At 41.2% G+C, this 27237-nt stretch overlaps 2 protein-coding genes across 6 annotated transcripts; one reads left to right on the forward strand and one right to left on the reverse strand.

Moving 5' to 3' along the window:
* Positions 1-2227: 2227 nt before the first annotated feature.
* On the reverse strand, positions 2228-11210 carry LOC115178906 (HORMA domain-containing protein 1). Of its 5 annotated transcripts, none has more exons than XM_029740342.1 (16): positions 11120-11210; positions 10580-10643; positions 10264-10408; positions 10089-10152; positions 9917-9953; positions 9802-9822; positions 9684-9710; positions 9473-9540; positions 5864-6006; positions 4333-4490; positions 4137-4226; positions 3927-3984; positions 3721-3782; positions 3455-3538; positions 3070-3138; positions 2228-2832 (listed from the first exon to the last, which is right to left on the reverse strand). In XM_029740342.1, exons 2-16 carry the CDS (start codon positions 10610-10612, stop codon positions 2743-2745), a joined length of 1149 nt encoding a protein of 382 aa, XP_029596202.1. In that variant the 5' UTR covers positions 10613-10643; positions 11120-11210; the 3' UTR covers positions 2228-2742. The 5 variants fall into 5 exon arrangements, with proteins under 5 accessions (XP_029596202.1, XP_029596186.1, XP_029596195.1 ...); XM_029740326.1 differs by having other exon boundaries at positions 2228-2835; XM_029740335.1 differs by lacking the exon at positions 11120-11210 and adding an exon at positions 10906-11112 and having other exon boundaries at positions 2228-2835.
* Positions 11211-11430: 220 nt separating this feature from the next.
* On the forward strand, positions 11431-26198 carry LOC115178926 (alpha-endosulfine). Its single transcript, XM_029740367.1, has 3 exons — positions 11431-11623; positions 21223-21345; positions 24018-26198. The coding sequence occupies exons 1-3, from the start codon at positions 11570-11572 to the stop codon at positions 24186-24188; spliced, it is 348 nt and encodes a 115-aa protein (XP_029596227.1). The 5' UTR covers positions 11431-11569; the 3' UTR covers positions 24189-26198.
* Positions 26199-27237: the final 1039 nt, after the last annotated feature.

A 27237-nucleotide genomic window follows, 5' to 3' on the forward strand; every position in this document is an offset into this window, starting at 1 on the left:
TCCTTTATCATATAGGCCTGAGTCTCATCAAGTTCTGCAGCAACCTATCGCCCCCTTGTGGTCGTTTTCAAAACTACCAAATTGCAAATTATAGTACAGTATGTTTTTTAAATACTTGTGTAATACATATTATTTATACTAGTTCAGAGGTATTCAGTGTGTTTTCCTCTAATTTAGTTCACAGCTCCCCTATTGTTTATTTTTTTAAATTATTATTATTATTTTTTTACATCAGGCTTTCCCTCAAATTGTTATTGTTCATAGTCATGCTCAGATACAATGTCATCTATATTCCGAGGAGACCCCCAGTTTCCTTTTACCTTATAGCAAAGGGTTAACATCAGCCACAATGCTCTGTTGAAGAACCGCTAATCAGCTAGGAAACATTTGCTGCCCTTCTGGCAAGGTCGAAGGGGTCACAGTCCCTGGCTGAATGTCCAGTCCTCTCCCCCGCTTGCCTCTAAACTCGAACCGCCTCTGGAGCCCACAGGCCCTGCAGGCATAATCACAGCACCCCCTACATGCAGCCTGAGTGTCTTTCTAATCTAAGGCCCAGGGATGGGCCAGTCCATCCGTCTATCAGTCCGTCTGTCTGTTTGTCTGACAGGGCTTCCCTCCTCATCACACGAACTGCCTCGGACGGCTCATATTGACTCAGAGACCAGGGCCTTGGCTCCACATAGGGGGAGAGACGGCCTCTGAAACCAGCCTCATGTTTGACCAGCTGATTGATTTGTTAACACTTGCCATTCGACGTGTGTCCCTGAATTTAATTTCAGAATTCATTTCTTGAGACGCGTGTAGTACAGGCATAATGTTTGAGGGATAGGGGGTGGAGGTAAGTAGCATTGCAATTCAGATGTTGTCTGCTGATGTTGGCGTGTCGTTTTTGATTAATTTGTGCACTTTACCTCATTGGAGTAGGCTAGAAGAGCTTCAATCATACTGTATTTTCTCTGATGTATTACACACCTGATATACACTGCAATTCAGCTTTTAGACACTAATGTGTACAAGAGCAAATAAACCTTACTAGAAACTACACATGGTAAAACTGTAGCTACATTTTAAGTCCCATCAATGTCATCAAGTAGCCAGTTGCCAATAATTACTAAGCAGTGGAGGCTGGTGAGGGGATAGTAATGGCTGTAATGGAGTGGCTGGAATGAAACACGTTTCCATGTGTTCACTCCATTCCAGCTATTACTATGAGCCATCCTCCCTTCACCAGCCTCCACTGTTACAAAGCTATAGGAGTTAGATGAATCTTAAATTATAAAAGCCATCTGTTCAATGTGTACTATTGGATTAAGTATTGGTTAGAATAATCAACCTGGATACACAGGTACTGTAACTACAATATAGTATAACATGACTAGAAAGAGACTTTCTTACTGTCTTTTTATGACAGTGGGCTGTCAATATAATAAAAATGGTTGAAATATGCTTTTTACAGCTCATAAAGATTGTCAATTCACTGCTGAGTGGGTATTGTCAAAGGCACAGAGGGCATTGCACTAGATTTTTCAGTCCATTCCAATTTCCACTTGAATGTTATCTCCAGTGCCTATAAAAAACAAGAGACAATGAAATGAGGTTATTCTCCAGTGCCGAAGACAAGCCCTGTTTGGATGTAGGAGCTGATTTGATGGACTCTCCCTCTCCCGCCAGCTGGTGTGGTGGAGAGAAGAGAGAGGGCCTGTTTGGATATGCATCACAAAGGCTTCCTGCAGTATTGATCTGCAGTGGGTTAAGGTAGTCTATCAGCAAATGTCCCTCTCTCTGGGAAAAACAACAGCTGATTAAAAGCACACAGCAGCCAGGCAGGAGGCTGCTGATGGCCGGTTATCTCAGCCCAAAGGTCAGTGTGTACAGATATAATCCACTTTCACTTAACAGCTTAATTTAAGTCACACCTCATGCTAATGCCGCCATTTGGCAGTCCCTTTGTTTAAGGTTGGCTATTATTTAACAAGAAGATGATACAGTATTGTATAGATTTTTTTGCGCTCATGCTAATAGCTTCAGGTCTCGCAGACAGGAAGCTGAAGCTCTTTGATCTTGAATTGTAGCAAGAACTTGCGTTTCCTTTTTCCAACCGCGACACTAAAACAGGTGCACCCAGGTTTGCTGCTGATGGAAGCAGTTATATCTGAGGTTCAGCACTAGCGTGTAGAACTATCTGCTCTTAACCATACAGACCGAAATAACAAACCTTTTCCAAAACTGAGATAAGGCACTTTAATTTATTAGAAACATAAATTTAATCAAATAACTTACAACTGGAGGGTACTGTATATTGATACTTTATATAACAATATAAAATATAAACACAATTTTGCACAGTATAAAGTTCATGGTAATCATAAGACAAAAACAAAATAAGGAATTCTCACAATGAAAATGTCATCCTTTGAAATAAATAAAACTGTGAGTTTCGCACTTCACAGACCCTAATATACAATTGTAGAAAATATATTTTCCCCAGTCTCCATATCATACACTAGCATGTAACTCAACAATGGAAACAAAAGTATAAACACAAAAAAGGTGGACTAGAAAGAACCATTTCCTTTATCCTTTCCATTGTAACAACAGAATGCAGAGGTACTATTGTGGTGTTGGCGGTATGCACCACACTTTTTCTTTTAAAACAACTAAAAAGGCCTAGAGGCCCTCCAAATTAGGACATCGGTTCTTGTCTTGACAGGTGTCTTATAGGTAAGGTGGAAAGGTCAGGGGTCAGTAGCGTTCCTTGGGTTCGCTGAACTTACGTTTCTTCGGCACAGAGGCCTGGACATCCTGACTGCAGGGGAACTCGAACTGCGATATCTGCTAATCAGAGAGTGACAGACAGTTTACTAACTAATGCAAGACTCTAAAACAAATAATGATTGCCAAACAATATTCTGTATACACCTAGATGGGACAGACTGAATGAGTCATATTGACTTGTTAAAAAACATGTAGGTTTTATCTTTAAGAGACAATTTGCACATTATTATCACTCCTTCCGTGAGTAAGACTGGGGGCTGAAATCTATGATGCTCGAGGGGGCGTGTCTCCCACCATTTTGTCTTCGATGGGACAGGGCTTCTTCTTGCTGACGCTGTGCACCTCAGTCTCAGCCTTTCTCTCCTGCACACACACACACACACACACACACACACACACACACACACACACACACACACACACACACACACACACACACACACACACACACACACACACACACACACACACACACACACACACACACACACACACAAACAGAACAAAGACAGTAAATCACAGACTGCAGGGAAGTGCTTGTGAAGCTAGTCAGATACACTAGTTTTATAGATATACATCCTCCGTGGTCATTTTTACATGACGTTATACAAAGATGTCTTCCATTTGAACAGAACCAGTAGGAGTTAGATAGGGTTGTGCGTTTTTGGGGGGCACTGACCAGGGTGGACCTGGTGACGCGTCCGCTCCTGGTCCTCTTAATGACCACTTCCAGGTCAGATGTCCTCTTTCCCAAAGTGTCCATCTGAGACAGACGGGTCAATCAAACCAGACCGTTCCCTTCACAACTGGAGCAGCCCCTATATTACTTTAAATTCACAGTACTATCCCACCTATGTATTTATATTGTTCTGTACTTGCATTTGGTTGATACAAAGCCTATCTTAGTCGTGACTATGCAGAATGTACATTTTGCTGTTATTTTACCTGAGAGTTCTCTGTGCTCTCCTCACACACCTCCAACTTCTCCTGGCAGTTCACCTGGACCTCTTTGAGCATCAACACGATGAAAACACAATAAAACAAAACATGGATTTCAGACTGCATTTGACTTCTTAAAATAGAAAATAGCACTACTGTTATCACGTTTAGTGAAACTTCTTTATACTAAGTTTTGAGAGAGGAGGTCCTACCGGAATTGTCCAAGTAAATGTCGTTGTCTGGATTTTCCATTACTTTTACCATGCGGGTCTGAAAGTAGAAACCCCATTACAAATGTTATATACTGTAGATATATCCCATGGGATAGAGACAGCAACGCCCCCTACTGGGTTAAAACAATAGCGCCCTGCCATAGGCACCCAGTCAAATTAGCCCAGATGTATGTCAGCCTCAGGTCTCACCTGCTGACCGCTGATCTTGGTCACTGTCCCCCCCTCCTCCATCTTCAGCTCCCACTTGTCCCTCACGCAGATGGGCTGCTCGTCATCAACCTACAGAGAAAAGGGGACAGCTGTTAGTTAACGTGTCACCCACTAGTCTGGTTGACATTACTCTGACTCTTTAGTTATTTCCCCCCTTTCCTTCATTCCTTCATACCTGCTCCAGCCTTTCTCTCTCTGTGGTCACGTCCACCTTCAGGGTGTGGAAGGGAGTGACCACCTCGCCCATGGTCAGGTTGACGGGCTCCTTCTCAAACTGCATGCTATCGCTGTCCCCCTCCATGAAGCCTGGGGGATGGTAGTCCTGGGGAGTGACTGAGATATATACACACACACACACACACACACACACACTCTTTATGTGGTTTTAAAAAAAAACATATACTTGTTATATCCTATGAAAGTTGCGCTTCAATTTTACTTCCGTACTCCGTCCAGGTTTTGTCGGCTAAGAATGGGCTTCAAATGTTGATTGTCAAATTCATAAAAATGGGGTCATTTAAGATATATTTATTGTATATATGCCAGTTTTCAACGTATTTGACGCTCAAGAAGCACGAAGCTGAAAAGTTTCATTTGAACTACACACATGAACTACAAATCAAAAGGCAGTGATTGGCAACGTTCAGTGAAAAACACTCCCAGCCTAATCTAATATAAAACACATCAAACAGCCTGCAACTAACAGGTTGTTACCTTCCTGTAAGTCCTCAGCTCCAGCAGGCATGCTCCAGCATGCTAACAATGCTGCAGGAGATGTAGTTCAAATGAGACTTTTCTAACTTTTGTAATGTCTTACTTCTTCAGCGTCAAATATTTTGATAAAAGGCATCGGGTATGAGCAAATCAATACACAATTATAAACTGGGTGGTTCGAGCCCTGAATGCTGATTGGCTGAAAGCCATGGTATAGCAGACCATATACGATGGGTATGACAAAACATTTATTTTTTACTGCTCTAATTAAGTTGGTAACCAGTTTATAATAGCATTAAGGCACCTCTGGGTTGTGCTAGGACACAGCCCTTAGCTGTGGTATATTGGCCATATACCACACCACCTCGGGCCTTATTACTTAAATATACGCTGAGTATACAAAACACCTGCTCTTTCCATGAGATAGACTGACCAGGTGAAAGCTATGATCCCTTATTGATGTCACTTGTTAAATCCACTTCAATCAGTGTAGAAGGGAAGGTGACGGGTTAAAGAAGGATTTTGAAGCCTTGAGACAATTGAGACATGGATTGTGTATGTGTGCCATTCAGAGGGTGAATGGGCAAGACACAAGATTGAAGTGCCTTTGAACTGGGTATGGTAGTAGTTGCCAGGCACAGCGGTTTGAGTGTGTCAAGAACTGAAACGCAGCTGGATTTTTCACGCTCAACCGTTTCCTGTGTGTATCAAGAATGGTCCACCACCCAAAGGACATCCAGCCAACTTGACACAACTGTGGGAAGCATTGGAATCAACATGGGCCAGCATCCCTGTGGAACGCTTTTGACACCTTGTAGAGTTCATGGCCCGATGATTTGAGGCTGTTCCGAGGGCTCCTAATGTTTGGTATACTCAGTGTAATTAAATGAATTTGATCATTCAAAAGACCCGAGACATGACCCCGGAACAGCGTATTGCATCACATCATCCCTTGTCTTTTAGCTTACTCTACATCATTGTGTGGTCTTTACCGTCGTCGTAGTAGGAGAGTTTCATGTTGAGACAGACATTGTCTGGCAGAGGACCCAGGTTCTGCATCAGTGTGTAGAGTTTACGCACCAGGAGGATGCTGGACTTTTTTGTGCTGCTGCAAGCCATCTTTCCCAGATTCTTGCTGTTTTTGTGAAAGCAAAAATAAATGTAAACATTTTTAAACGATTTAAAGTTTCTTTCTTCAATGTTTCTCAATGAAATTCTGCCATGTTATCATTATGTTATACACATTAGGGTTGAATATTTTCCCGGTATTTTACAAATGTTCCATCCCGAGAATAAATCACATTTGTCCCGGGTAAGCCAGTATTTCCTGCCAAAACCAGATGTGTCATTCAAAAGCATTACAAAGCATATAAATAGGCCTATGTCTGGATTTTATTAGAGCTGTGATCGAAAATTCATGCCTGATGCAACCTAAACCTGATTAAATACATTTTATGAGCCCTACATTAAAGACATTTAATGAGCCCAAGCCCAAATGATTGAACCGTTATCCAATACAGCTACTGCACATTACATAAGACAGAAAAACATAAAAGCACATAGATGTAGCTAGCTATATGCTCTCTTGGGTAAATAAATGAAACAAGTAGTAGCTCCAGTAATCTTTTTGAGTGTGAACTGTATTACTGTACTGCATTGTATTATACTGTAGTATATGGACTGGAATTACGCAGCTCGTTCAAACCATGATAAAGCAGGGAGAGAACATGCGATTCTGGTGCAGCACATGCGGTCTACAAAGTTACAAGTATAGGCTAGTGAACTTGATTGACATTTTTCATAATATCTCCCCTAATGTTATTAGCCAACCTCCTCTTTCTCTCTCTAGTGTTTCTTCATTCCTTCCTTCCTTTCAACAGTTAAATGTAATACGTTTTGTTGTCCTTATCTTTATCATTCTAATATCATGCTTGAATAATATAGGACCTGAATGAGATGCAGAAGGCTTTCACTTCTCTTCATGAGGATTGGATGGTTATGGGTCTGCATAAATAACTGCTATAGCCTACCACCATCGCACATTCGCTCTTCTTTCAAACTACCCATGAGTTCTATTGGCTGCTGTATTTAACATTCAGCAAACAAGAGCTTGTGTCCCTCTTCGAATAGTCTATTGGTATAAGAAATGCAAAAACAATAATGTCCAGCAAGCTATTCTAGTCTAGGTTTTCCTGCATGGGATTCCAAGAGCTGAGGAGCATTTTTTACAGAGAGGACAGCGGAGTACAGGTGTGTGCGTATTGCACAAGAGACAGAGGCTATAAGTTAGAAGCTTATTATGCATTACCCATCATCATTTATTACCTAAATATAAGGCTAATACTGCATTGGATGTATTACCTGAAAGAGGTAGGCTAGCACATCTAGAGTGCATTCGGAAAGTATTCAGAGCCCTTGACTTTTTTTTTTTTTTACATTACAGCCTTATTCTAAAATGTATTAAATAAAACATGTTCCCCATAATGACAAAACGAAAACAGTTTATTTTAAATTTGGGCAAATTTATGTAAAAAAAACAAAAAACAGAAATACCTTATTTAAATATGTATTCAGACCCTTTGCTATGAGACTCATAATTGAGCTCAGGTGCATCCTGTTTCCATTGATCATCCTTGAAATGTTTCTACAAGTTGATTGGAGTCCACCTGTGGTAAATTAAATTGATTGGACATGATTTGGTAAGGCACACACCTGTCTATATAAGGTCCCACAGTTGACAGTGCCTGTCAGAGCAAAAACCAAGCCAAGATGTCGAAGGAATTGTCCGCAGAGTTCCGAGACAGGATTGTGTCGAGGCACAGATCATGGGAAGGGTACCAAAACATTTCTACTGCATTAAAGGTCCCCAAGAACACAGTGGCCTCCATCATTCTTAAATGGAAGAAGTTTGGAACCACCAAGACTCTTCCTAGAGCTGGCCGCTTAACCAAACTGAGCAATCGAGGGAGAAGTGCCTTGGTCATGGAGGTGACCAAGAACCCGATGGTCACACTAAAAGAGATCCAGAGTTCCTCTGTGGAGATGGGAGAACCTTCCAGAAAGACAACCATCTCTGCAGCACTCCACCAATCAGGCCTTTATGGTAGAGTGGCCAGACGGAAGCCACTCCTCAGTAAAAGGCACATGACAGCCCACTTGAAGTTTGCCAAAAGGCACCTAAAGACTCTCAGACCATAAGAAACAAGATTCTCTGGTCTGATGAAACCAAGATTGAACTCTTTGGCCTGAATGCCAACCGTAATGTCTGCAGGAAACCTGGCACCATCCCTACGGTGAAGCATGGTGGTGGCAGCATAATGCTGTGGGGATGTTTTTCTGCGGCAGGGACTGGGAGACTAGTCAGGATCGAGGGAAAGATGAACGGAACAAAGTACAGAGATCCTTGAAGAAAACCTGCTCCAGAGCGCTCAGGACCTCAGACTGGGGCGAAAGTTCATCTTCCAACAGGACAACAAACCTAAGCACACAGCCAAGACAACGCAGCATTGGCTTCAGGACAAGTCTCTGAATGTCCTTGAGTGGCCCAGCCAAAGCCTGGACTTGAACCTGATTGAACATCTCTGGAGAGATCTGAAAATTGAACCTGATTGAACATCTCTGGAGAGACCTGAAAATAGCTGTGCAGCGACGCTCCCCATCCAACTTAACAGAGCTTGACATGATCCGCATAGAAGAATGGGAGAAACTCCCCAATACAGGTGTGCCAAGCTTGTAGTGTCATACCCAAGAACTCGAGACTGTAATCGCTGCCAAAGGTGCTTTAACAAAGTACTGAGTAAAGGGTCTGAATACTTATGTAAATGTGATATTTCAGTTTTTTTTTATACATTCGCAAAAAACAATTAAAACCTGTTTTTGCATTGTCATTATGGGGTATTGTGTGTAGATTGATGAGGGGAAAAAACTATTTAATCAATTTTAGAATAAGGCTGTAATGTAACACAATGTGGAAAAGTCAAGGGTTCTGAATACTTTCTGAATGCACTGCATATATAGGCCTATATATGTCAATCTTGAACACGATTATCTATTTTGGATGCAATTTGAATGGAATTGATGGAAAGAAAGACTGCGAGAGAGCATTCACTCATGCAACGATTTAAAGAAACGATAAAGGAGTGTTTTAACCACTGCAATTAAAGAAATATATAATCTTTACAATAAAAAAATAAGGTGATCCCGAAAGCCAGATGGAGATGTGCAAATTAGATGCGCATTCGGTCTTTATATTACTGTAGCATAGGCTATGCTGCAGCAAATGTAGGTCTACCTATCACAATAAAAAAAGTTTCAAAGTTACCAAGGGAGGGTCTACATACTGAGATGGGTTGTCGGTTCCCACCCTGAGCGTTGATGATTCATTACGCAGTGACCAGAGGGAAGGCCTTACTGAATCCAGATTTAGACATCGCATATAATTTAACAGTTCCATTTCACGTCATGCTGTTCATATAAATAATTTATTATAATTTACCGGTCTCCCAGTTATTTATCCCGGGTAAAGGGAGTGGTTTTGAGCAGTAAATCTCTGTAACCGAGTTTCTGACATTCAACCCTAATAGACATTCAGAAAGCTATACCTTTCAAAGTCAATTTTGGGTCCCTTTTCAGTGTATTGGACTTTGAACTGGTAGCATTCAGTAACCTTCTGGAAATTGTAAAGAAAGACCAGTGTCACAATGAGAAAAGGCTTGATTCAAGAGGTTACACATACTGTAGAGTTTGTTCTAGTCCAGAGAATCAAAGCATTACTATGATCGATGCCTATGGGGTTAAAAAGTAGTGTATTACCTTTGGATTCTCTGGGTCTGTGTATATCTATAGAAAGTGGAAGGAGACTACAAACTTTAGCAACGGAAAATGTAAATGCTTTATATGCTGAAGAAAATATTCGATAAGATATACTCACAGACATAACGACCGTCCGCAACTGTTGGAATACAATACATTCATTATTTGTAATTAATGAACATTAATAACATGCAGATAATGAATAAACAACTAAATGCTAGCATCTCACTTACGTATTTTCTCTGAAGGGCATCAAAGCATCCCTGCATCCTGGGAGGTGTATAAAAGAGTCTTAATTAATCAACACTGAATTAATAATCTAACTAGGATAAAGGGAAAGGATTTGGCCACAGAGTACTGCACTGTACTGGAATTTCCCACTGAGGCTTGGTGGTGTATACTAACCACTGTACAATCTGACTGGCACCAGGGCAGGTGCGCTCCTCCCTGAGGATCATAACTTTCTGCTCTGTGGCATAGAGAGAGAAGTGTAAGGCTACTTCTTGAAGATGTCGGCTAGGGTATCATCATTTAAATAACAATTGAGTTCATTTAAAAATAACATAAATTGTGTTTTGACCTTCAACATATTTTCTCCCATAAGCTTTTTCTGGGAAAAGACCCCTGAGATAAGTGATGCTGGAGACTGCAATGGCCAGCAGTTTCTTCACAACAATCAAGGACTGCTGCTCTGTTGAAACTACATTTGGCAGCAACTGGGTGCCCTATAAAATATAACAAAGACATGCGCTTACACCAAGACAATTTGTAGATGTCTGAATAAATACACGCATGTAGATATTCATAGAATATGCTATTAGAACATGTCATTTGCTAGCTATAAAACAGCAATTCAATAGGACCAAGGTCTGGCTATGGATTGCCAGAGGTTTTACCTGAGCAGCCCGCAAACGTTGTTCACAGGCCATGGTAGTAATAGTTGATAACAAGTTGTCAAATCTACAAAATTAAGATTAATCAGAAGCCAGGTAGCTAGCTATCAAGGTAAAGCTATGGTGAAATATGTAACTAGCTAGCTAAGTACTAGTTTACACAGACAGATACAGAAATATGTTATACTGATCTGGCTAGCTACGTTAGCTAACTAGCTATCTACATTACATTTGTTAGCTAACGTAGCTAGCAGTACACACGCCTACTGATCATGACACTGACTTTACTCTACAACCCATTGAGAATAGTATGAAATTGCATAACTCACATAGCTAGCTATTACTACCTAGATAGAGCGCAGTCACTCAATCTGTTTTTTTTTGTTAAAAAAAGAACAACAAAAATACAATCTAGCTAGCTAGCCAGATCGAATTTACTAAGAAACTGTTGGATGGTGAGCCAAACTCGCGCCAGACACACACATTTACCCGCCAAACCTGACAGCTAAAGTAGCCAATCAGAGGGAAACTTAGATAACGTACATTTTCTTGCCACCACAACATGCATTGAGTGATTAGTGATATCAAAGGTCAAATATGTCCTGGCCTAAGTAAACACCAGTTCTAAATTAAGTTGATTGTGTTGTGGCTCTGTTGTTAGTGTAGTTTGATGCAACGCTGCGCACAGATTGAATATCCGCACTCTATTGGACACAGCTCTGTCAATCAGCATCTCTCTATGATTAGTAGCATTTCATTGGCTCTCCTGGTATCTAATACAACGTGTTTCCTTATACCATTGGTTACTGTATATGTATGTCACAAATGGCAATCCCACACGACGGCGTCACAAATTATTTAGCTTTTTTTTTTGTCGAGGAGCCTTGTTCACAAGAGGCAGGTTAGATTTGTGGAAGCTAGAGGAGCACCCCTGCATACATTCTAACCTGGGGTTTCAAGCAAATCGGACTTCCAGTCCATTATAGCTGCGTAATGTCGTCTGAAAATCTATCAGATACTCAGATGGAATATGAGGATGAAAAACAGGTGGGTTTAATATCATGACACTATCTTGAGTTGGCCAGCTAACTATAACGCTCGCTCGTTGTAACGCGTTACAAGTAAAGTGTTTGAATTGATAGCTAGCTAGTTAGCTTTCGTTATGGCATCAAACCTGTAAACGTCTCGTTTACCAACAATGACAGTGTGTATACATGTTATGTAAAGGTTTTGAGTAAGATTTACGTGTCTCCCGATAATCAATAATAACGTATTATTGAGTTATTTATTCCGTTTTCCCTTGTGCCATTGTGGCTCGCTGGTCCATAGGTTATAAAATATGCCTGGGCCGTATTGGTCTATCCTGACACTGCAGTAGTTGAGGTTGAGTCTTCCGGCTTTCGAGACAAATACAAACAATACTACTATAGTCTATCCTTTGAAATCTGTGTTTCAATGGAAACCAGGGTCAATCATCACAGTCACTTATATGCTAGCGGATCAGTCACACAAAGCTTTTATGATGTATAAGCTAGATCTATTGATTCATACTCATTTTCAGTCCCATATGCCTTGTGAATGTTATTTGAAGTGTTGCACTGATATTAGGCTTCCCTATATATACAGTTGAAGTCGGAAGTTTACATACACTTAGGTTGGAGTCATTAAAACTCATTTTTCAACCACTCCCCAATTTTTCTGTTAACAAACTATAGTTTTGGCAAGTCGGTTAGGACATCTACTTTGTGCATGACATAAGTCATTTTTCCAACAATTGTTTACAGACAGATGTTTTCACTTATAATTCACTGTATCACAATTCCAGTGGGTCAGAAGTTTATATACACTAAGTTGACTGTGCCTTTAAACAGCTTGGAAAATTCCAGAAAATTGTGTCATGGCTTTAGAAGCTTCTGATAGGCTAATTGACATAATTTGAGTCAATTGGAGGTGTACCTGTGGATGTATTTCAAGGCCTACCTTAAAACTCAGTGCCTCTTTGCTTGACATCATGGGAAAATCAAAATAAATCAGCTCAGACCTCAAAAAAATTGTAGACCTCCACAAGTCTGGTTCATCCTTGGGAGCAATTTCCAAACGCCTGAAGGTACCACGCGCATCTGTACAAACAATAGTACGGGAGTATAAACACCATGGGACCACGTAGCTGTCATACCGCTCAGGAAGGAGACGCGTTCTGTCTCCTAGAGATGAACGTACTTTGGTGCGAGAAGTGCAAATCAATCCCAGAACAACAGCAAAGGACCTGGAGGAAACTGGTAGAAAAGTATCTATATCCACAGTAAAATTAGTCCTATATCAACATATAGGCTGCTCAGCAAGGAAGAAGCCACTGCTCCAAAACCGCCATATAAAAGCCAGACTACAGTTTGCAAATGCACATGGGGACAAAGATTGTACTTTTTGGAGAAATGTCCTCTAGTCTGATGAAACAAAAATAGAACTGTTTGGCCATAATGACCATCGTTATGTTTGGAGGAAAAAGGGGGAGGTTTGCAAGCCGAAGAACACCATCTCAACCGTGAAGCACAGGGATGGCAGCATCATGTTGTGGGGGAGCTTTGCTGCAGGAGGGACTGGTGCACTTCACAAAATAGATGGCGTCATGAGGAAGACAAATTATGTGGATATATATTGAAGCTAGAGGTCGACCGATTATGATTTTTCAGCGCCGATACCGATTATTGGAGGGCCAAAAGAGCCAGTACCGATTAATCGGCCAGTTTTTTTTTTATATATATTTTTTTTATAATGACAATTACAACAATACTGAATGAACACTTATTTTAACTTAATATAATACATCAATAAAATCAATTTAGCCTCAAATAAATAATGAAACATGTTCAATTTGGTTTAAATAATGCAAAAACAAAGTGTTGGAGAAGAAAGTAAAAGTGCATTATGTGCCATGTAAGAAAGCTAACATTTAAGTTCCTTGCTCAGAACATGAGAACATATGAAAGCTGGTGGTTCCTTTTAACATGAGTCTTCAATATTCCCAGGTAAGAAGTTTTAGGTTGTAGTTATTATAGGAATTATAGGACTATTTCTCTCTATACGATTTGTATTTCATATACCTTTGACTATTGGATGTTCTTATAGGCACTTTAGTATTGCCAGTGCAACAGTATAGCTTCCGTCCCTCTCCTCGCTCCTACCTGGGCTCGAACCAGGAACACATCGACAACAGCCACCCTCGAAGCAGCGTTACCCATGCAGAGCAAGGGGAACAACTACTCCAAGTCTCAGAGCGAGTGACGTTTGAAACGCTATTAGCGCGCACCCGCTAACTAGCTAGCCATTTCACATCAGTTACACCAGCCTAATCTTGGGAGTTGATAGGCTTGATGTCATAAACAGCGCAATGCTTGAAGCACAGCAAAGAGCTGCTGGCAAAACGCACGAAAGTGCTGTTTGAATGAATGCTTACGAGCCTGCTGCTGCCTACCACCGCTCAGTCAGACTGCTCTATCAAATCATAGACTTAATTATAACTTAATAACACAGAAATACAAGCCTTTGGTCATTAATATGGTCGAATACGGAAATGATCATCTCGAAAACAAAACGTTTTTCCTTTCAGTGAAATACGGAACCGTTCCGTATTTTATCTAACGGGTGGCATCCCCAAGTCTAAATATTCCTGTTACATTGCACAACCTTCAATGTTATGTCATAATTACGTAAAATCCTGGCAAATTAGTTCGCAACAAGCCAGGCGGCCCAAACTGTTGCATTTACCCTGACTCTGCGTGCAATGAACGCAAGAGAAATGACACAATTTCACCTGGTTAATATTGCCTGCTAACCTGGATTTCTTTTAGCTAAATATGCAGGTTTAAAAATATATACTTCTGTGTATTGATTTTAAGAAAGGCATTGATGTTTATGGTTAGGTACAGTCGTGCAATGATTGTGCGTTTTTCGCAAATGCGCTTTTGTTAAATCATCCCCCGTTTTGGCGAAGTCAGCTGTCTTTGATAGGAAGAAATAGTCTTCACAGTTCGCAACGAGCCAGGTGGCCCAAACTGCTGCATATACCCTGACTCTGTTGCAAGAGAAGTGACACATTTTCCCAAGTTAGAAGAAATTCATGTTAGTAGGCAATATTAACTAAATATGCAGGTTTAAAAATATATACTTGGGTATTGATTTTAAGAAAGGCATTGATGTTTATGGTTGGAGCAACGTGTAGCAAAGCGATTATATGCAACACAGGACAGGCTAGATAACTACACATGATTGATGATATTACTAGTTTAATTAGTGATTATGATTGATTGATTGTTTTTTATAAGATAAGCTTATTGCTAGCTAGCAACTTACCTTGGCTTCTTACTGCATTCGCGTAACAGGCAGGCTCCTCGTGGAGTGCAATGTAAAGCAGGTGGTTAGAGCGTTGGACTAGTTAACCGTAAGGTTGCAAGATTGAATCCCCAAGCTGACAAGTGTGTCGTTCTGCCCCTGAACAAGGCAGTTAACCCACCGTTCCTAGGTCGTCATTGAAAATAAGAATGTGTTCTTAACTGACTTGCCTAGTTAAATAAAGGTAAAAATATATATATACAGTGGGGGGAAAAAGTATTTGATCCCCTGCTGATTTTGTACGTTTGCCCACTTACAAAGAAATTATCAGTCTATAATTTTAATAGTAGGTTTATTTGAACAGTGAGAGACAGAATAACAACAAAAAAATCCAGAAAACCACATGTCAAAAATGTTATAAAATGATTAGCATTTTAATGAGGGAAATAAGTATTTGACCCCTCTGCAAAACATGACTTAGTACTTGGTGGCAAAACCCCTGTTGGCAATCACAGAGGTCAGACGTTTCTTGTAGTTGGCCACCAGGTTTGCACACATCTCAGGAGGGATTTTGTCCCACTCCTCTTTGCAGATCTTCTCCAAGTCATTAAGGTTTCGAGGCTGACGTTTGGCAACTCGGACCTTCAGCTCCCTCCACAGATTTCCTATGGGATTAAAGTCTGGAGACTGGCTAGGCTACTCCAGGACCTTAATGTGCTTCTTCTTGAGCCACTCCTTTGTTGTTTTGGCCGTGTGTTTTGGATCATTGTCATGCTGGAATACCCATCACGACCCATTTTCAATGCCCTGGCTGAGGGAAGGAGGTTCTCACCCAAGATTTGACGGTAAATGGCCCCGTCCATCGTCCCTTTGATGCGGTGAAGTTGTCCTGTCCCCTTAGCAGAAAAACACCCCCAAAGCATAATGTTTCTACCTCCATGTTTGACGGTGGAGATGGTGTTCTTGGGGTCATAGGCAGCATTCCTCCTCCTCCAAACACGGCGAGTTGAGTTGATGTCAAAGAGCTCCATTTTGGTCTCATCTGACCACAACACTTTCACCCAGTTGTCCTCTGAGTCATTCAGATGTTCATTGGCAAACTTCAGACGGGCATGTATATGTATTCTTGAGCAGGGGGACCTTGCGGGCGCTGCAGGATTGCAGTCCTTCACGGCGTAGTGTGTTACCAATTGTTTTCTTGGTGACTATGGTCCCAGCTGCCTTGAAATCATTGACAAGATCCTCCTGTGTAGTTCTGGGCTGATTCCTCACCGTTCTCATGATCATTGCAACTCCACGAGGTGAGATCTTGCATGGAGCCCCAGGCCGAGGGATATTGACAGTTCTTTTGTGTTTCTTCCATTTGCGAATAATCACACCAAATGTTGTCACCTCACCAAGCTGCTTGGCGATGGTCTTGTAGCCCATTCCAGCCTTGTGTAGGTCTACAATCTTGTCCCTGACATCCTTGGAGAGCTCTTTGGTCTTGGCCATGGTGGAGAGTTTGGAATCTGATTGATTGATTGCTTCTGTGGACAGGTGTCTTTTTTACAGGTAACAAGCTGCGGTTAGGAGCACTCCCTTTACGAGTTACCTGTATAAAAGACACCTGGGAGCCAGAAATCTTTCTGATTGAGAGGGGGTCAAATACTTATTTCCCTCATTAAAATGGAAATCAATTTATAACATTTCTGACATGCGTTTTTCTGGATATTTTTGTTGTTATTCTTATAGACTGATCCTTTCTTTGTCAGTGGGCAAACATACAAAATCAGCAGGGGATCAAATACTTTTTTCACCACATATATATATATATATATATATATATATATATATATAAAATGTAAACGGCCAAATCGGCGTCCAAAAATACCGATTTCCGATTGTTATGAAAACTTGAAATCGGCCCTAATTAATCGGCCATTCTGATTAATCGGTCGACCTCTAATTGAAGCAACATCTCAAGACATCAGTCAGGAAGTTAAAGCTTGGTCACAAATGGGTCTTCCAAATGGACAATGACCCCAAGCATACTTCCAAAGTTGTGGCAAAATCACTTACAGACAACAAAGTCAAGGTATTGGAGTGGCCATCACAAAGCCCTGACCTCAATTCTATAGAACATTTGTGGGCAGAACTGAAAAAGCATGTGTGGGCAAGGAGGCCTACAAAACTGACTCAGTTACACCAGCTCTGGCAAGAGGAATGGGACAAAATTCAGCCAACTTATTTTGGGAAGCTTGTGGAAGGCTACCTGAAACGTTTGACCCATGTTTAACAATTTAAAGGCAATGCTACCAAATCCTAATTGAGTGTATGTAAACTTCTGACCTAATGGGAATGTGATGAAAGAGAAAAAAGCTGAAATAAATCATTCTCTCTACTATTATTCTGAAATTTCACATTCTTAAAATAAAGTGGTGATCCTAACTGACCTAAGACAGGGAATTTTTACTAGGATTAAATGTCAGGAATTGTGAAAACTGAGTTTAAATGTATTTGGCTATGGTGTATGTAAACTTCCGACTTCAACTGTGTATGTGTATATACACTGCTCAAAAAAATAAAGGGAACACTTAAACAACATATCCTAGATCTGAATGAAAGAAATAATCTTATTAAATACTTTTTTCTTTACATAGTTGAATGTGCTGACAACAAAATCACACAAAAATAATCAATGGAAATCCAATTTATCAATCCATGGAGGTCTGGATTTTGAGTCACACTCAAGATTAAAGTGGAAAACCACACTACAGGCTGATCCAACTTTGATGTAATGTCCTTAAAACAAGTCAAAATGAGGCTCAGTAGTTTGTGTGGCCTCCACGTGCCTGTATGACCTCCCTACAACGCCTGGGCATGCTCCTGATGAGGTGGCGGGGGATCTCCTCCCAGACCTGGACTAAAGCATCCGCCAACTCCTGGACAGCCTGTGGTGCAACGTGGCGTTGGTGGATGGAGCGAGACATGATGTCCCAGATGTGCTCAATTGGATTCAGGTCTGGGGAACGGGCGGGCCAGTCCATAGCATCAATGCCTTCCTCTTGCAGGAACTGCTGACACACTCCAGCCACATGAGGTCTAGCATTGTCTTGCATTAGGATGAACCCAGGGCCAACCGCACCAGCATATGGTCTCACAAGGGGTCTGAGGATCTCATCTCGGTACCTAATGGCAGCCAGGTTACCTCTGGCGAGCACATGGAGGGCTGTGCGGCCCCAAAAGAAATGCCACACCATGACTGACCCACCGCCAAACCGGTCATGCTGGAGGATGTTGCAGGCAGCAGAACGTTCTCCACAGCGTCTCCAGACTCTGTCACGTCTGTCACGTGCACAGTGTGAACCTGCTTTCATCTGTGAAGAGCACAGGGCGCCAGTGGCGAATTTGCCAATCTTGGTGTTCTCTGGCAAATGCCAAAGTCCTGCACGGTGTTGGGCTGTAAGCACAACCCCGACCTGTGGACGTCGGGCCCTCATACCAGCCTCATGGAGTCTGTTTCTGACCGTTTGAGCAGACACATGCACATTTGTGGCCTGCTGGAGGTCATTTTGCAGGGCTCTGGCAGTGCTCCTCCTGCTCTTCCTTGCACAAAGGCGGAGGTAGCGGTCCTGCTGCTGGGTTGTTGCCCTCCTACGGCCTCCTCCACTTCTCCTGATGTACTGGCCTGTCTCCTGGTAGCGCCTCCATGATCTGGACACTACGCTGACAGACACAGCAAACCTTCTTGCCACAGCTCGCATTGATGTGCCATCCTGGATGAGCTGCACTACCTGAGCCACTTGTGTGGGTTGTAGACTCCGTCTCATGCTACCACTAGAGTGAAAGCACCGCCAGCATTCAAAAGTGACCAAAACATCAGCCAGGAAGCATAGGAACTGAGAAGTGGTCTGTGGTCTCCACCTGTAGAACCACTCCTTTATTGGGGGTGTCTTGCTTATTGCCTATAATTTCCACCTGTTGTCTATTCCATTTGCACAACAGCATGTGAAATGTATTGTCAATCAGTGTTGCTTCCTAAGTGGACAGTTTGATTTCACAGAAGTATGATTGACTTGGAGTTACATTGTGTTGTTTAAGTGTTCCCTTTATTTTTTTGAGCAGTATATATTAGTGTGACATCTATCAAATGGAGTACACTGATGAAAAGTAACTTGTACAGGCAGCATCCTGAGTGGATGCTGGTGAAGGTCAGTGGTCTGTTGACAAACCCACTGGTCATATCATCAATATTCATTGACTAGCAGGTATAGGGAAGGTACTGATGCTATACTTTGTTTTATCAATGATAATGGGTGCTTTTAATACAATGGTATTTTGATATAATGACAAGAAGCGAAACCGGTCATGTGAGAAAATAACATTTCATGGTAGCTAGCTACTATGGGTCTAGCAGTTTGGAACCGTTTGAGGGAGTGAAAAGTATCCAGTCCACTCTTGCATTTTCCCTCATTGGGGCTGAATATAGCAACTTTTAAATGTTTGTAATGGATCCAAGGGAATCAGCAAGGGAATCTGTTCATCTGCTTCTCTACCCTGAGTCACCTGTTATCCCTGCTCCAGCAAGCTTTGCGTTTACTGTCCTCTGCATGGAATGGCAGATATTCTCCTATACTTCGATTGCAGTGTTTTGTGGGTTTCTCAATGTTTTCTTAGCTTTATTTAGCCAGATAATTTATGTGTAAACAGTGATGTTGAGACTCAGATTTTTCCAATTAAAATGCATGTCAAACTAAAAAACAATGATTGCATAGTAAAAAAAAAAAAAAAACATGCATCCACAAGGACTACTTTTAACAGTTTCCACAAAAAAATTGACAAAACACATTTACTTGAAGAACAGTGCAGATACAAACAGAATGATGGTTTGTGCTGTCATTCTGTTACCAAACTTCGCATCTGCACTGTTCTGTAAGTAAAAAAATAAAATAAAAATTGCAACATTTTCTGTGGAAATTGTTATAAGTAGTCCTTGTGCATAGAGTTGTATGGTTTGTTTAACTTTGTAATCATTAGGTTTTGTTTTGACATTTTAAAGTGAAAAATCAGTCTCAGCTTCACTCTGTTACTGTGGAATTGCCCCAATAGAGAATACATGTTTTGCTGACTTCTGCCCAGAGTCTCTGGACTGTGGGCAATAACAAGGTGTGTCCTGTTAGCCTACTTTCCACTGGCATCTGTCCATGGACTCCACACTGGCAGTAAAGGGTAAACCAGTTTGTCTAGTGCAGGAGTCTCCAGTAAACCATAGGCTTACACCTTACAAACCGCTTTAGCATGAAGGTGTCATGTGAACACTAGAACCACTCTGCAAGCTCTGTGTACCTAGACTTTGGTCAGCAATTACTCAAGGCCTGTTTCTGTATAATATTTTTCTCAATAACCATAAATAACCATGGCTTGTACATATTTGCAGACAAACTGTTTTCCCCTCATAAAGCCATCTGTTTTTATGGCACCAATAACATGTCAGGGATGGGGAAACGGGTAACAAGGCTGTTTTGTCCACATCGGCTGAGGAAAAGTGTGAGAGATATGGGGAAATAATGGATGTGAAGCTGATTTTTAGTCACTTAATTCTTACTCAATCATAACACTCGTCTCCTGAGTGAGTTGTTTATCGCAGGCAACCATGAGGGCGTGAGAGAGAGTGTTGCAGGAGAGCATGCAGATTTTGACTCATACCATGAAGACGCTTCAACTCCCTCAAGTCATTTTCATGGCGTCAGCCCACTTCACAGCTGAATATGAGTAGGGTTAGGCTATATGATTCAGATGCAATCCTTTCTGAAGTACACAGTGCCAGCCCTGTAATCTTGTTTTGTCATCATCAGACCATCTTATAACCTTATTAGTTTCAAGTTTTAATGTCACAAGTACAGGGAAATGTCCTTCTTCTAAACCCAACAATGCAGTAATCAATAACAATGTAATACTAAAAATAACAAGGTAGAACATAAACACACAAGAAATAGAAATAAGAATAACACGAGAAAGTAAGTAAGCATACTATATACAGGGTCAGTCAGTTCCAGTACCATATTTACAATGTGCAGGGATACTGGAGTAATAGAGGTAGATAATTGTAGGGGTAAGGTGACTAGGCATCAGGACAGTTAAATGGAGAATGTCTATTTTAAAAGCCTATGCTTGTTCTTCTCTGCGCATCATGGCTGACATTATGATGAAGGATATATAGGCGTAGGCTACATAAGCCTATTGTTTAGATGTTTCTCCTCTTTAGCTAAATTCCTTGCACATAGCAAGTAGCACCCATATGACGGCACATCGAAATACTTTCTTTGTCTGGACAGGACTCTCAGGAAAAGAATGCCAACCTTGTGAAGGGTGAAGAGGTCAAGCTGAAGGCCAAGTACCCCGGCCTGGGCCAAAAGCCTGGAGGCTCCGACTTCCTCATGAAGAGGCTACAGAAAGGGGTAGGTGGAACCCTTCTCCTGGAGAGCCACAGATAATATATGCTTTTGATTCAGCATGTTAGTGAGCCTGGAACAAACGCCTACACACCCTTGTTTACCACTTGACTAGGAAATCGCATAGGCTTCGAATACTCCTCTTTAAGACATTTCAATACGTTCTGCATTTATGAGGATCTCAGATTGCCTTGGTATGTCTGTGGCAGTAGCGATGTTTCAATTCATTTGTCCAGATATTTTTATTTTTTTTGTCAACATTTTAGAAAGTTCACAAAGAAAAGAGATTTAACTTTCCGTTTAACTATCTTGTGTCAATAAATACAGCTGGACGTAATGACCTCGCACCTAAAAAAATATATATATAATATTTTTAGCAAAACCTACAGTGTCGAATAACAATAGTGGTTGAAGTGTTTCCATTACCCATTTAGGCAAATTGCGCAGTAATAAATTGGCGACAGCCTCTATGCCCTCCCACACATCTGTTTCATATCTCGGGTATAGCCAGTGAAAGCCAGCATGTATAGAATGCAATATTTGACTAATTTCCATATTCTAAAATTCTCATGTGCCAATGTATCGCCATGGTGAAACTTGCACTCCTGTAGAGCTGAAATAATTGGATATTGAAACTTACATCCAGAAAAGCAAGGCGAAGCAATTTAGGCATTCTTGAAAGTCAGGACAATCCTTGTCCTGCAAAGAAACATTATTTTATAGTAGAAAAAATAGATTTTGCAAGCAGTAGGCATTTAGAATTAAAATGTGTAGTGGCGCTTTATAGTTACGTGGGACATACAGTGGCAAGAAAAAGTATGTGAACCCTTTGGAATTACCTGGATATCTACGTTAATTGGTCATCAAATTTGATCTGATCTTCATCTAAGTCACAACAATAGGCAAACATAGTGTGCTTAAACTAATAACACACAAATTATTTTATTTTTTGTGTATATATTGAATACATAATTTAAACATTCACAGTGTAGGTTGGGGAAAGTATGTGAACCCCTCCCTGTGCTAATGACTTCTCCAAAAGCTAATTAGAGTCAGTAGTCAACTAATCAATGAGACGAGATTGGAGATGTTGGTTAGAGCTGCCTTGCCCTATAAAAAAACACTCACAAAATTTGAGTTTGCTATTCACAAGAAGCATTGCCTGATGTGAACCATGCCTTGAACAAAAGAGATCTCAGTAGACCTAAGATTAAGAATTGTTGACTTACATAAAGCTGGAAAGGGTTACAAAAGTATCTCTAAAAGCCTTGATGTTCATCAGTCCACGGAAAGACAAATTGTCAATAAACGGAGAAAGTTCAGCACTGTTGCTACTCTCCCTAGGAGTGGCCGTCCTGCAAAGATGACTGCATGAGCACAGCCAGAATGCTCAATGAGGTTAAGAATAATCCTAGAGTGTCAGCTAAAGACTTACAGAAATCTCTGGAACATGCTAACATCTCTGTTGATGAGTCTATGATATGTAAAACATGAAACAAAAATGGTGTTCATGGGAGGGCACCACGGAAGAAGCCACTGCTGTCCAAGAAAACCATTGCTGCACCTCTGAAGTCTGCAAAAGTGGATGTTCCACAGCGCTACTGGCAAAATATTCAGTGGACAGATGAAACTACAGTTGAGTTGCTTGGAAGGAACACACAACACTGTGTGGAGAAAAAAATGCACAGCACACCAACATCCAAACCTCATACCAACTGTAAAGTATGGTGGAGGGAGCATCATGGTTTGGGGCTTCTTTGCTGCCTCAGGGCCTGGACAGCTTGCTATCATGGACAGAAAAATGAATTCCAAAGTTCATCAAGACATTTTGCAGGAGAATGTTAGGCTATTGGTCTGCAAATTGAAGCTCAACAGAAGTTGGGTGAAGCAACAGGACAACGAGCCAAAAAACAGAAGTAAATTAACAACAGAATGGCTTCAACAGAAGAAAATAGCCCTTCTGGAGTGGCCCAGTCAGAGTCCTGACCTCAACCCGATTGAAATGCTGTGGCATGACCTCAAGAGAGCAGTTCACACCAGACATCCCAAGAATATTGATGAAGTGAAACAGTTTTGTAAAGATGAATGGTCCAAAATTCCTCCTGACTGTTGTACAGGTCTGATCCGCTACTACAGATAACGTTTGGTTGAGGTTATTGCTGCCAAAGGAGGGTCAACCAGTTATTAAATCTAAGGGTTCCCATACTTTTCCCACCCTGCACTGTGAATGTTTACACGGTGTGTTCAATAAAGACATGAAAACGTATAATCGTTTGTGTTATTAGTTTAAGCAGACTGTGTTTGTCTATTGGTGTGACCTAGATGATCAGATCAAATTTTATGGCCAACTTATGCAGAAATCCAGGTATTTCCAAAGGGTTCACCTACTTTTTCTTGCCACTGTAACTACATTTATCCCAAAAACATTGTTTCCATTTGTTGCAATAAAGAAAGTTGGACAAAAGAAAATCCACCCATCGAACGGATAAAAATGTAAGATCTTTAGAACGTTTCTACTATTTCTGCCGTTTCCATGACACGTCGCAATTTTTTTGTTGTTGCGACATTGCTTTTGTTGAATAAACCAGCATCAATGAAAATCTGCCTATATTAATTTTAACTAGCAGAACTACTCAAGACAACCTGAAATGGATTCCTTCTTTCTTGCCCCCACCTAGCAAAAATACTTTGACTCAGGTGACTACAACATGGCCAAGGCCAAGATGAAGAACAAACAGCTGCCCGTGGCGGGCCCCGACAAGAACCTCGTCACGGGGGACCACATTCCCACACCACAGGACCTGCCCCAGAGGAGGTCCTCCTTGGTGACCAGCAAACTAGCAGGCTAGCCTAGCCTCCACCCATCCACCAGGCCCCCAGCTAACGTTCCTCACCTGTTCCCCAACAATGTTCCCCCCTAGTCATCTCCAGGCTCCACTTGGCTTTAACATATCGGGGAGAGCTGTGAAAGTCAGTACATATTGCTTGTATGTGGGTATGGTGGGGAGGGGAGGTGAACTGGGACCTTTTCTACCATCTCTCCACACAGCTCTGCCCTCTGCGCACTCTGCTCTACCGCCTCCCTTATGTATTGGTTTGGTGTTCAGAGGTACATAAAGTAGATGTGCCATCGGGGAGGCTGAATTCAATGCACTTTGTATTATGTACAGTACGTTTTTGCATCCCGAACGACACCAAAATATGTTGTTGACGAGGGAGTTGGGAACCATGATCGCTCCACATTTTTCGATGTTCTCGTTAAAGCTGGGGGTAGATGTTTGCGTATTTTGCTTGCACACCAAATCTGGGAGGGAAGGGAACCATGGAAAAGTATCCAAAGGAAGGGAGCGGTAATCAGAGGGAAAAGTGGAAACTGATTTGTGGTTTCCTTTATCTCATGTTCTGTCAAACAAAAATCCAAGGTTGTCCACGCTGACCTGAACAAACAGATATGAAACTGCACATTTTCTGCTCATGTCGCTTTAATTCTTGACTCCCTGTTGCTCTTCTTTTTTAAATATGCTGCATGATTGTAACATGTATCGAAATGTGCAAATCTGGAGGGGTTAGACGACTGATAGGAAGTAGCAAGCAACCAAATGGAGCCCTGGAATGTCCATGGTCACTCTCCACACCTTCCTTCCTTTCCTCTCAATGTCCTGACAATCCACACACTCTGTCTGTAGGCTGCCCATGGTGAAAGCAATGGCAAAGCAAACTGAATACCCATGTATCATTTTTAAGGCTGGGAAATGAAGCAACTGTTTAATATTCAAGTTAAATCTCAGTTCTGTGGCAATTACATCACATCAAAAAGCCTAAATGATTTGTAGGGGATCAATTCAGTGTATATTTCTGTATTGTGTTGAGAAATTTGACATTTGGTATGATTTGTGTCTTCATTAAAGGGTTGTTTGTTCATTGTCACGTATTAGCCATTTACTACAATCTGGCTCTTTTCACTGTTAATGGCAGTTCCTGTTGAGAAACTCTTCCAGTCACAGAAGATTATTGCCTAGTTCCCAATTACATTAGTTGCTAAACCTCTCCTCGGTCTCTCCTTCAAATTCAACATAGTAGGAGCCTCCTAGTGTACTGCTAAAGCATATAGCCTTACGTATTGACATTCTAAATATAAAAATCTGTAACGTCAGTAATGGGGTAAACAGTCGGCCACCGGATAAACTGGCCCTGACTGGCCCCTGGCTCACACAGACCTAACTGGGACACAGCGTGTTTTAGAGATATGCTCACTTGACGCCTGGCAAAGGGAAGGGATTTTATGACAGGAGAGGGGGGCAAAGTGTGAGTGTGGACTTAGTTGACCCTGCTCACACCTGTTGGTATGGTACAACTTGCCAAATAATTATGGTCAGAGGTGTGTTTAGATAAATCATACAAAAGTAAAATGCTTGTACTCTGGTTTAAAGGTCAGAGGTTGTAGGCTATGTTATCACCTGAATTAGTTATCCTATCTCAATGTATCACACAATACACACTTGATCACTCCTATCTTGGCACCTTTTGAATATTCCCTGTGTCTAATTGCAGGGAAGAAGATCATTGGCATTGAGTGTGCTTGTCTGGGTTAGTAGGAATGTGCTACTGTTGTAAATAGGCTTTTGGGGGTTGAGGATTGTTTTTTTTCTGTTGATTTCACTACTTGTAGTTCTCTGATTCAATGTTTCCTTTCTCCTGTCATTGAATACACTACTTCAGCTTTATATATTTTTTTTTTTACTACAGAGACATTAATCTGTATAATATGAATGTGTAAATGCTGCTGATTCAGTCGATGACAAATCTTTGAAACTGAGATATTACCCTAATAAAGAACGCCTGTCCTAGGATTCAAACAATCGGACCCAGTCCTACCATGAATGTCTGCCAATGGGAGACTCCCTAACCACTCCAGGGTTGGGTCTAATTCCATTTCAATTAAGATATGAATTGAAATTTTACCCATGATCAATGCAATCCATTTTGGGAACTGGCCAGCTAGAGTTGAAATTTAATTGACACCAACTTGGTACTTGAATTTGAACAGAAAGACCGTGCAGAATCCTAAATATTTGTAGCATGGCTTATTAAAGTGTCAAATAATATAATTGGATATGGTGAAATGAAGGTTGTTGAAACAACAGCAATCAAGATTTCCTCTCCTAAGTTTTTGTGCACTGTCTGGCTTTGCATGGAGCAATGCAATGAGAGATATATACAGTTGAAGTCGGAAGTTTACATACACCTTAGCCAAATACATTTAAACTCAGTTTCACAATTCCTGACATGTAATCCTAGTAAAAAATTCCCTGTCGTAGGTCAATTAGGATCACCACTTTATTTTAAGAATGTGATATGTCAGAATAATAGTAGAAAGGTGTATTTCTTTCATCACATTCCTAGTGGGTAAGAAGTTTACATGCTACCAAATACTAATTGAGTGTATTGCCTTTAAATTGTTTAACTTGGGTCAAACGTTTCAGGTAGTCTTCCACAAGCTTCCCATAATAAGTTGGGTGAATTTTGGCCCACTCCTCCTGACAGAGCTGGTGTAACTGAGTCAGTTTTGTAGGCCTCCTTGCTTGCACACGTTTTTTTCAGTTCTGCCCACAAATGTTCTATAGGATTGAAGTCAGGGCTTTGTGATGGCCACTCCAATACCTTGACTTTGTTGGCCCTAAGCCATTTATCCACAATTTTGCCACAACTTTGGAAGCATTGTCCATTTGGAAGACCCATTTGCGACCAAGCTTTAACTTCCTGACTGATGTCTTGGGATGTTGCTTCAATATATCCACCATTTTTCTTCCTCATGATGCCATCTATTTTGTGAAGTGCACCAGTCCCACCAGCAACAAAGCACCCCCACAACATGATGCTGCCACCCCCGTGCTTCAT

Source organism: Salmo trutta, chromosome 3 (genome assembly GCF_901001165.1).
Source record: "Salmo trutta chromosome 3, fSalTru1.1, whole genome shotgun sequence".
Classification (NCBI taxonomy): domain Eukaryota; kingdom Metazoa; phylum Chordata; class Actinopteri; order Salmoniformes; family Salmonidae; genus Salmo; species Salmo trutta.

Bases quoted from the DNA above. Each gene is read 5' to 3' on its own strand.
- LOC115178906 (XM_029740326.1), bottom strand. From the start codon at position 10,612: ATGGCCTGTGAACAACGTTTGCGGGCTGCTCAG. The intron at 10,409-10,579 runs GTAAAACCTCTG...TATATTTTATAG, and splicing joins AACGTTTGCGGGCTGCTCAG to GGCACCCAGTTGCTGCCAAA. The intron at 6,007-9,472 runs GTATAGCTTTCT...TCACAAAAACAG, and splicing joins CCCAAAATTGACTTTGAAAG to CAAGAATCTGGGAAAGATGG.
- LOC115178926 (XM_029740367.1), top strand. From the start codon at position 11,570: ATGTCGTCTGAAAATCTATCAGATACTCAGATGGAATATGAGGATGAA. The intron at 11,624-21,222 runs GTGGGTTTAATA...TTGTCTGGACAG, and splicing joins AATATGAGGATGAAAAACAG to GACTCTCAGGAAAAGAATGC. The intron at 21,346-24,017 runs GTAGGTGGAACC...GCCCCCACCTAG, and splicing joins TGAAGAGGCTACAGAAAGGG to CAAAAATACTTTGACTCAGG.